This window comes from Lipotes vexillifer, unplaced genomic scaffold (genome assembly GCF_000442215.2).
Source record: "Lipotes vexillifer unplaced genomic scaffold, Lipotes_vexillifer_v1.1 scaffold390, whole genome shotgun sequence".
NCBI classification, from domain to species: Eukaryota; Metazoa; Chordata; class Mammalia; order Artiodactyla; family Lipotidae; genus Lipotes; species Lipotes vexillifer.
This window is the reverse complement of record NW_006784503.1, coordinates 4382708-4394132: the sequence shown is the minus strand read 5'-3', so window position 1 is coordinate 4394132 and position 11425 is coordinate 4382708. Positions and strand designations below refer to the sequence as shown.

The 11425-nt window shown below is 45.9% G+C and overlaps 1 protein-coding gene across 1 annotated transcript in view; it reads right to left on the bottom strand.

The window, feature by feature from the left end:
* The window catches only part of KIDINS220 (kinase D interacting substrate 220), an 89898-nt gene extending 89834 nt beyond the window's left edge, over positions 1-64 (bottom strand). Inside the window, exon 1 of the mRNA XM_007456942.1 lies at positions 8-64. Coding sequence (XP_007457004.1) covers positions 8-58 — 51 coding nt within the window. The 5' untranslated portion in view covers positions 59-64. The remainder of the gene's footprint in view (positions 1-7) is intronic.
* Positions 65-11425: the final 11361 nt, after the last annotated feature.

The following is an 11425-nucleotide window of genomic DNA, read 5'->3' as shown; positions in this document are numbered from 1 at the left end:
CAGGAATGTTTTCTTCTTCTACGTAATTTATTACGCTCTGTGATATGAGAACTGACATTTTCACAGAAAGCTACAATACCTGTTAAATCAGATCATAATTTGGGATTAGGGAAAAAAAGTTACCATTAACTATATTACTTTCTTAACCTTAAACTTGTACAAATACACCTCCATTGGCAGGAGTGAAAATAAGGCCCCATAGCTCAGCTCTCAAAATGCCCACCCCTCTCTTCCCAAGACCCACACTCATCTCTCTCTTAACTTATCCAAACCCCAAACTCCAGACCCATCCCCCAAACCCTCCTCCTCACCACCACCCACAAATAAAAGAAAGCGCTCCACAGCCTCTCCTGCTATGTTCTCCATCTCAGTAAACGGCCACTCCAGCTCCATTCTTCCAAGGTCAAAACCTTGGAATTATCCATGACTTATCTCGACCCTTTACACTCTACATTCAATCTATTAGCTAATCCTTTGGTTCTACCTATAAAATGTATTTCACATCTGGTCACTACTCACCACCTCCATCACAACCACCCTGGTCCAGCCACCGTGACCTCTCACCTAGATCCCAACTGCTCTCCCTTCCTCCATTTTGCCTTTCCCACAGTCTATCCTCCACAAGGCAACCAGGTGACCTTTTGAAAATGTAAGTTGGACCAGAGCTTCTTAAATCATGACATACATCAGAATCACCTAGAGCCTGTAAAACACAGATGCCTGGGCCCTTCCTCAGAGATTCTGACAAGTAGGTCCTGGTGCAGCCCCTGTATCAGTATCTTTAACATGTTCCACACACCTGCCTTTGCTCAATTTGCTCCCTACATTTGGAACACCACTCCTAAATCACTGAGCTGCATCTTGGCCATCCTGTGCTCAAAACTCCCCAACAGTTGTCCTCTCACTCGAAATAAAAACCTCAATTCTTTATCATAGCCCAAAAGGCCCTGCTTGACCTATTCCAGCCCCTCTCCATGTCCGTGAGCTTGTCTACCACTCTCTTTCGCCTTCATTTTGCTCAGGCTACCCAGGGTTTCTGTTCCAACGTCACCTGATCAGAGCGTCCCTGACCGCTGTGTACGAGACAGCCATCACCCCCACTATCGCTCCTCATTACATCACCCCGCCTTACTTTTCCATGCAGCACTTAGCATCACTCAAGAAACCTTTGTGTTTTGGTTTCTGGGATTTTCGTCTGCCTCCTCATCGTCCACCCCACCTCCAAAATGCAGCCCAACGGGAGTAGAGACTATTCCTGTTTTGTTTGATGCTGAATCGCCAGCATGTAGAACAGTGCCTGGCACACAGCAGACACCAATATCTAAGAATGAATGAGCATGCCTACACTGATGCGCCCACCTGGAATTCTTCACCCATCTTTAACTTTCTAACAAACGGAAACATTCCTTCAAATTCCACCTCAGGGGGATCCTCCTCTGGGACCTCCTCCCCCTTCCTTCCCCTAACTCTGTCCTGCCCCCACCCTGGTCAGTTTCACCCAGTACACCTATGTGTCATGCATATCTGCAGTATTACACTTATAATAACATATCACAATTATTAATTTACTTTGAAATCCTTGAAAACAAGATCATGTCTTACCTTTTCATCCTCAGCAACTAAGGAAAGGCTCGGTGCATCGTCATTAAATGGTTACGGAATTAACAGGAGCATTTTATAATTACAGAGGCTATGTGCACCCTAAATTTTAATGTTACACCTGGTGAATCTGGTTAAGGTGTAAAAGAGAGTTCTTTGTACTACTCTTACAAGTCTTCTGTAAGTTTGCAATTACTTTAAAATAAAAATTTTAAACACACATGCAAATGTCTGACAAAGCCCTTATTTAGATCAAATATTTTTCCTCACTATAATATCACACACGACTGGAATGAGCACAGTAAAGAAAAGTAGTTATAGACATTGACCTCAGTTGTTAAAAAGAAAAAAAAATTGAAAATCTTAAGATTTTCAAATCTTGTTACCTCTCTCCCCCAATCTGTTATGTGGATGGTATGTGTATCACCTTGAGATACATAAAACTTTAAAAGTTATCACTCATAGATTGTGACTAATATTAAAAGACTTCAGAGTTAGATCCCTTTAGACTAAGATTAAGCAGAAAATGGTAATAGTAAAAAAAAAAAAAAAAAAAAAAAATTGAAGCTGCCTTGCCTTAAGCCACCTGAAAGATATTCTTTAAACGAATCTATTAAGGAAAGGTGATCTACCTTTGTCATACAGTTTTGAGAAAATGCAATTCTACACAGCCATAATTGAATAACAGTTCGATCTAACAGTAGTCTGTTGTAAGTCTGTAATTTACAATGCTTCAGGTTATCACTGACAAGTTGAATAATACACTGTTTCTGCCCTATGGAGACTTAGGGCTCTCTAACGTACTGGAGGAGAAAAGAGGTGACTGGGGTAAGAGAGAAATGGCTGAAATAAAATTGGTTGGCTGAAGTTGGGGGATGGGCACATGAGGGTTCATTACGATCCTCTACTTTGTGTACTTAGGGGGAATATTAGAGCAGGCTTTGCTGATCATTCAGCATTACACGCCTGGAATTCTGGTAATCTCTGCATTCATCCACCCATCCCTTCTTTACTGTTAAGTTTCTTTTTTTTTTAACATCTTTATTGGAGTATAACTGCTTTACAATGGTGTGTTAGTTTCTGCTTTATAACAAAGTGAATCGGTTATACATATACATATGTTCCCATATCTCTGCCCTCTTGCGTCTCCCTCCCTCCCACCCTCCCTATCCCACCCCTCTAGGTGGTCACAAAGCACCGAGCTGATCTCCCTGTGCTACTCCGGCTGCTTTCTGAATGGGAGGAACTTCACAAGTCTTACCTTCAAAAATTCAGAAGCGCCTAAAACAGTTTCTTGTGCATGTTAAAGAACTGTTAAATGTTTCCTGAATTGAATTTGATCGTCACATCACATTTATGAATTTAACAGGAGAAAACAATCTACCACAGCTGACAGTTATAAAATGATTCCCATGAGCCAGGCTTCTAACAAATCAAGAATTTGATCTCAAGTGCGCCCAGTAAATCAGATTATGTTCTTCGACATCCAGGTCTCCCAATCCCTCCCTCAGAGGCTTCTCTTTTGATTAGCAGTGCTTCCCCTCTTAAATGAATCCTTTCAACAGGTTCCATTCTCACCTAAAAACAAATACCTTCTCCCCCAACATCCCATCCTTGGCTCTCATCATTCTCAGAAATTCCCTGTCAGCCTCAAGCCATCCCCCCCTCCCCCTCCCCCTCCCAGGACCAGGCTCTCCTCTCCATCATCCCGACATCCAACAGACACGTATGCGCAACCCACCCACAGACAACCTAGAGGTCTCAATTTAAAAGTCACTTCCCCCAGTGAGGTTTCCCTGACCGGCCACTCCCCTCCCAGACCAGCTTAGGGCCTCCTCTCTCCCTCCTCCTTTCTCAGTCTTCCTTAAAGATACACTGCACTTAGGTGCAGTGACTGTGTTCCCAGGCAGGAAGCACGTCTGGTTTGGTCACCACTGTTTCCCCCATGCCTGACACGTTTCCAGGAACAAAGGACAGGCTCAACAGGCATCAGGTGAACGAAGGCAGCCCAGGGGGCAAGGCCTCATCTGTTCTGCAAATTATTTCCAGGGCACCATCATGTGCAAGGCCCATGACAGCCTTTAGTGGATTCCTATCAAGCCTTCAACAAGCTTACCGTTCACTAGGAGACATAAAAGAACTTCATCACGAAAAGGGCATTCACACGTCACCTTACAGTTCATGAGATGCTTTTATATCTGTGATCTATTTGATTTTCCAATAATCTTAAGTATTATGTCTCATTTTACAGATGAGAAAACAGGTTTCATACACAAGTAATTTGCCCAACATAATTCAAAAAGCAAATGTGTAGTATCCAGATAAATCCAAGTCATAATTTAAGGTAGAACAGTGCTGGAGAAACCCAAAGTCCTATGAGAGCTCTGAAGAGAAGTTCCTACTCTTACTGGAATATCATGGAAGTATCACTTTGTGTTGATCAATGAAGAATGGGTCCACTGGTGGGAAATGAAAGAAGGGCACACCAGGCAAAAGGGACAGAATGAACACAGAGAGTGCTGAGTGACTATGCAGTGTATGTCCAGGAAACAATGAACAGCGTGGATAGGGAATGTAAGTAAAAAGTTAGAGCTACGACTGGAAAGTGAGGGTGGTTAGATCTGTAATCTCTGCGAGATAAGGGCTGTCTCTCTTTTGTTCTTATGGCCCCAGAACCTATTACAGGACAAGAGCAAGCAGAAACATCAAAGATAACTGCCAAACTGAGTGACTGTATAGGTATACTAAACATGCCTCTTCTGTAGGACTCTGCCTGCCCATAGCTCCCACTATCCTCAACAGCCATGTTCTCTACCACCAGCCACAACCAGTGATGAGCATATGAGGACACGTGACTGCTCAAAAAGATAAGCTGGGCCAATCAGATTCCTCTCTCTAGAACTGGAAATTAGAAACCAGAGACCCAGTCATTGCAGACCATGAACAAAATGATACAGTTTTGAGGCAGCCAGTCAGCAGAGAGAGGATCCAACGATGTGAACAGAGAAGACTCCTCGTAAGTGAGAAAACAAATTTGGCCCCTGAGAGATCTACAGAAGGTGGAGCTGCCTTAGATCCCAATTTCTTTCCGATTCTCAGTCAGTCCTGCAAATCTCCTTTTCCCTGAGGTAAAAGAGTAAATCTCTGTCCCTCGCCTTCTAAACAGCCCTAATACTGTAGCAGAGAAACTGAGCAAAAGCAGGAAGAGGGGGATGGCACACTGACATGATCCTAGGAAAAATTTCCCCCAGCAGTGTATGAGGCCCAGAATCGGAACCCTGGATACCAGTCAGACAACCACCAGAAGAGCCCACAGGAGAGGGGACAGGCGGTAGGGATGCAGAAGAAATGAGAGATATGAACTTGAACAGTATAAAATCCCCCATATTGGACCCCTTGACCTACCAAAATATCCAGAAGAGAGATTCTGAATGTAGAAATTTTAAAAATTATGTGACCAGAAATGAACGAACTGGCAAAGATGACTAGATACCAAGCATAGGTGATGAGAGGATGATGGTGCCACTAACAAAAAAAAGTGAAGTCCGGAGAAGGTCAGGGCTTTCCTCTGTTTGGTTAGTAACACCTCCCTCCCCACCACTCCTGCATGCTGAATGTGAGGTGCTCGAAAAAACCTGGGTTGGAGAATCCACCCAGTTTTTGGAAAAACAGATCTGGAAATCACCTGCACAGAGTGTAAAACAAAGATCCTCATACTTGTGTGCATCAAAGTTACTCAGGAAGCTTGTCAATACACAAATTCCTTGGGCTTCTCCCCCAGAGAATCCTATTCAGTAGATCTGCAGCGCAGAAACTGACATTTTAACAAGCACCCCAAAATGATTCTGATGAAAGTTTCCATGCTAGTAAAGCTAGAGAACAAAGAACACAACCTTGCCACTGCATTTCTCACCCTCGGCTCTGCATCAGGTCTCCTAAGGTGCTTTAAAAAAATTTAGATGTCTGATCTTCAGTGTTGTCAAAGTGGGGACAGTGACACAACGTATCACAGTCACCTATCAGAAGGGGTGATTCCTGAGCCACACCCCAGGCCGGCTGAATAGGAATTCTGAGGGTAAGGCTAAGAAAGCCACATTTTTAACCAGTGCCCCCTAGCGGCTAGCAAAGATAGCTCCATAAATAGTTATTAATAAGAAAATATTCTTCATTGGTTTAAACCTTACTATGTGTCAAAACAACTTTAAAGAAAAATAATCCAACGTTACTGGCTGACAAATCGCTTCCCTATAAATAAATCAAGGAAGCGTCGTAATCAATGGCTTGCTGATATTTTGCTGATATAACGGCCTGCACAGGACAATGGAGTAATGGAGCCCAATATGAAAGCAAAGGGAGAAAAACCAACCACCTCCTCCGTGGAAGCCCAGGGAAAGAAACCTCGAACGCCTGCCCTAGCGGTACCAGCTAAGGGGGTTCTCGAGGTGGTGGGTGTGCCTGAGGCTGCTCCGACAAAATAACCGAAAGACATTTGTTTCACTAGCATCCCCCATCTCACACCCCCCCAAAAGGCTGACCACCTGCGACAGCAAGTCCGAGACCTTCCCGGGGCCCCAGCAAGCGCGGATCCGCCCGGAAAGCCGGACACCGGCCCCCCACAACCGCGGCCCCGCCCCGCCCCCTCGACCCCGCACACGCACTCGGCCTCGCGCCCCCCTCACCCGGCCACGGCCCCTTCCCCACACCCGGCCTCACCCTTCCTCCGCTCCCTCCTCGCTCGGCCTCGTCCCCCCTACACACCCCACCACGGCCCCTCCCTGCCGACCACCACACTGACCGTCTCAGACCCTGGCCCCAGGACGGCTTCCACAGCTCGGGCGGAAAGGGCCCGCTTTGCCGCAGTCGCTGTCAGAAGACTAGAAAGGGAGAGACCGCGGCTTTCAGCGCGTCGCCCTCACCGAACCCGGCGGCCATTTCCGCCCCCCGCCGTCTCCGCAAACTGACAGATCACGTGACCCTGGCTGAGAGGCGGGGCGGCGGGTGGCCGCGCCCCGTGTCTGCCTGTGGAGCCCGAAGGAGGCGGGGCTGGGTGGGGCTGCCGGCGCCGGCGGGAGCAATGCGGGGTAGGCGGGCTGGGGCGAGGGAAGCGAGTCACCCAGCCCTGCCTCCCTCGGCACAGTCTCTCTGGCCTCCAAATTTTGGCGTATTTTGGCAAGCGCCCCAGGCAATATTTTCTTCATCTTCAGTGTCACTCTTCATGTTATGGCGAGTTTCTTATCCCAGTTCACCATTATCATCAAAGCTTATGCAGAGAAATAAACCGCAATTATAACTTCAAACGACTCTGCAAACATATTGCGAATGGAGGCTAGCTGAAATCCCGTCCTCCTGAACCCAGAACACCTGTGGGATCTAATCTCCCGGCCCAGAGAGCCCACCGCCTCCCCCGCTTCCTCACTCCCCGCTCTGCAGCCCGGCAGCCCGTCCTTACCCGGGTCTCTGCAGAAGGAACCTCTGACCTGCCGGCGGCCAAATGTGACTGACCACTTTTCCACTCACAGTTTCCCTCGCGACTCCCTCCTGGAAATGTTCCCCTCCCTCGGCTTCTGTGACTCTGATTCTCCTCGTTTTCCTCCCATTTCTCCAGCTGCTCCTCTCAGATTTCACCTCCCTTCAAATTGGTTAATGTTTCCAGAGTTCAGCTCGAAGCTGGACTCGTCACCGCCCCCCCACCCCCGACCTGGTGTGATCCTCCTGTCCTGACACTGTCGGGGGACCGAGGCAGGAACTGGGAAGTCATGCACCTCCTCCTCCGCCCCTGCCTAATGTCATCCAATCAGCCCACACCGCCTGATTGCAGCCACTTTCATCACCCCTGAGCTGCTTAAAGGCTTCAGAAGCTCCCCACCAGGACTACACAAAGAGGGAAGGGATATGGGAACATATATATATGTATAACTGACTCCCTCTGTTTTAAAGCAGAAACTAACACACCATTGTAAAGATTACACCCCACCAGGACTACACAAAGAGGGAAGGGATATGGGAACATATATATATGTATAACTGACTCACTCTGTTTTAAAGCAGAAACTAACACACCATTGTAAAGCAATTACACCCCAATAAAGATGTTAAAAAAAAAAAAAAAAGCCCCCAACTACCCTCCCTGCCTCTGCTGATGCTCCACTAACCGTCTCCCCAGGAGATTGGGGATCATGTCACTTCTTTGATTAAACAAACTCCTCAGCAGCCTTCCATTTCCATAGAACAGATTCCCAAATAGTACTTAACAGGCAAGGCTCCTCTGGAGCTGTGGCCCCTGCCAGACTTCTTGCCATTGTACTGTCCACCGCTCTCCTTCCATCCTGCCCCCACCCTAGGCTGGCAAGTTCAGTTCCCGGAACATTGGGCCATATGCTCTTTGTCATCTCCATTTTGTTTCCAAAGTGTTGTTCCCTCTCCCCTGGATATTCCTTCCTGCCTCTTGTCCAGCTGAGTCCAACAGATGAATTCTATTTGTCTTTTAAGAGGCAGCCTAAGCAGTGCCCTCTTGTGTAGCTTTCTGCATGACCTCAACCAGAGTTCATCATCCATCTTCTGTATTCACCTTCTTACTCCACGGTCCTAGGGCACAGTAGGTATTCCAAAAGTATGTGTTAACGCATATTTAACCTGTTTCCATGTCTCTCCCCCACTATAAGGTTCACTCCATTCTTACTCCACACCAGCTTCCCTCACCGTTTAGAGCAGTGTGTGGCCTTGGAAAGCCTTTAAGGAAGAAAGAGCACCGTTTACGTCTTCGTCACACGCTTTGGGGTGTCCTCTCGTTGTGCGTGCATGCCACACCAACATCTGATGGAGCCACGTGTTGGCTCCTTGTTGGCTTTTTCCGTGAGCTGCCAGAGTGATCCATTTCAGATGCTTTTCAATGGTGCCCAAAGTTGGCACATCAAAATCATCTGTAGATCTTTTTAAAAATCAACCCTTGACTCTTGTTGGGGATTTTTAAAATATCTTCCCAGCTGATTCCAACGAAACATCATTCTCAGACGTGGTTTTTGTCCCACTGTGTCCAAATCGGTGATAGCAGATATGAATATCCCTTTTCAGTGTCAAGCAGGTTTTTGAGGACCTACACAGTATAGCAGGTGGCCTTTTAGTAGCCACTGGTTGTGAAAGCAACATGGGAATTGGCATCTGTGGTTTCACAGGGATCTATGGCCCCAGCGCGGGAGCCAGTGCTCTCATCATAAGGAACCATCTGAATCATCAGCAAGGCATTTGAAAGGCTTTCTTTTTTGTTCTTGTTATTTTTGGGGTGGGGGGTTGTTTTTAAAATATTTTAATGAGTGCATTTTAATACTGTTGGTGTCTTTTGTAATCATATTGATTTTACTTTTATCTATTTAAACACATTCTGAGAAGGCAGTCGTAGGTCTTGCCTGTCTGCCAAAAAGGACTAGAACACAAAAGTGGTTAAGAATCCCTGGGCAAAAATATTAAAAATGAGATGAGACTTCCTACACTTCCTGACACCTCTGGGTTACCATGTGTGAAAAAGCTGCACTCTCATCCCACAACGGTTAAATTTGTTCCCAGGATTCCTAGTACGGGGGGGAAATCTGGGTTGCTCTTCTTCCAAGCAAGTTGTCTGTACGTTAAAGCTTGTCTTTGAGTTTCTTGACCTTCTGAGCTACTCTCCAAGAGATCTGCTCTCCCCCTGGGATGTTGATGGGCTTTCTGGATGAGCTTGGGGACACAAAGGGAAAATGTGGATTACATATCAGAGATTGGGCCCTGCAAGGTCTCACTGAGGTGTGTCGGCTATGAAATGGTGGCTCGGGGAGAAGGGGTCTTGAGTCCCTAAGTGCTTCCCCTACGGAACACCAGTTTGAGAAGAGAGCTGCCCCCGTGACAGTCCTCACCGTTCCAGCCCGCCTCACCATGACCACCCCCAGCCACTTCACCCCGTGATTTCTGTAACTCCAGGAAGCAACGCCTGGTCGGTGAGCTCTCCTCTCCACAGCAAGTCCAGGAGGCTTTAGGTCGGCTCACGCCCACCAGGTGTGAGCCACACTGAGCAGCAGTGAACCAGCACGGCCAGAACGCCTCTCCTGGGGACAACTGGAATATAACAGAAAGCAGCGGGGGCGGGGGGTGGGGACAGGAAGCAGTGGTCCTCCAGCTTAGGTGGTCCCAAGCACTGCGGCACTGCAGCTGGCGGCTTCTCAGTCAAGGACTTTGCAAATCCCCGTCTAGAAGTGGGACATTGAGTGCCAGACACTCAGACCATCACCCACACTACCTGAATCCCCTCCCCATTTGTTCTCCCCAGATAAAAATTCTGAAGATATTCGGTGTACAAGTTGTCCTTTCAGGCACATTTTAAAAGCAGTCCAGATGACAGCCTGGAAAGAAGCTACTAGAAACAGGCTTTCCTTTGGCAAACGTTTGAATGGAAGATGAGAGAAGGGTCAGGTTCAAGGATGGCAGGAAAGGGGAGAAGCCTTGGAGCAGGGAATAGGGTTATCAACTAGGGTCCCCCCTCCACTGCAGGTCTGAACTGGGGACGGGAGAAATCTTATGTTCAGGGTTTTATTAGTAGTCCAGGCCAGGCATTTCATTACTAAAATGAGAATGTTTAATGACCAAACGTGACTAGGTGATATTCAATGATCCAAGAGTAATGAGAAAAATTACAAAAATTATGAGACCTATTATAAATTTTGTCTGGGGAACAAGAAAGAGACGGAGCATTTACAGGAGCTGCCCTGCGGAAAAATAAAGTTGCTTTTTTTTAATTACTTTTTTTTTAAGTATCGTTGATTTACAATGTGTTAATTTCTGTTGTACAGCAAAGTGATTCAGTTATATATACATTCTTTTTTTATATTCTTTTCCATTATGGTTTATCATAGGATACTCAGTATAATTCTCTATGCTATACAGTAGGACCTTGTTTAAGTAGCTTTTTGATCCCACTGTAGCCATTCTTCTTCATCTACATTATGGTTACATTTAATAAATTAAATATTTTCCAACTTCTGCCAAATGCTGTTGACTCCTTTCATATTTATGGACTCAGACCCTCATCGTGTGATGATATGACTGCTGTAAAATAGAACTGAAATGCTTTCTCCTCAGTTTTGTTTCAAATGAATCACTCTCTCCACTTTCATTGGTCTTTCTACGGTTTATGCAGCTCGCCTAAATCTTTCTGGCAGAGGCATCCTAAGGGTTTCTTGCTTCAGCAGAATCACTCAGATCACTTCGAGAGTCTGTCTTTTTTACTCGTCATGTATATGGAGGAGGAAAAATATGAGTTATCTTTCCAGTCCTCACCGCTCTCCCCACCAAAACTGTAATTTTAATCACGCTTTCATCTTTTTCAACAGATCAGCATATTGGGATGATGATTTCAGCAGTCCAATCTTTTTACATGGTTTCACTTTCATTGTACATCAGATTTTCCACGGAAATCTTAAGATGTTTCACATACCATCTTGCTTTAATAAAAGTTTTTCTCTGACTCTAAAAGGAATATGTGTTCATTATAAAGTATTTGGAAAACAGAAATATTTGAAGAAGAGAGATCTCCCCTAATTTACCACTCAGAGTTCCCTGACATCTTAAACAGAGATTTGAAACAAAAACTTTATGGACGAAAGTCATTATTTTAAACATTTCTTATTGAGAAGGGGAGGGGTAACAGGGAGGTTCCTAAGATGTCATTTTTTGCCTTGAAGAGTGATGGTTGCCGCTATCATTTCTCTTGATAGCTTTGCCAATCTCCTCCCTGACTCATTTAATCAGCATGTTCCTGCTACATAAAAAACAGGTGGAAGGACATTTCCTCAACTCTGGG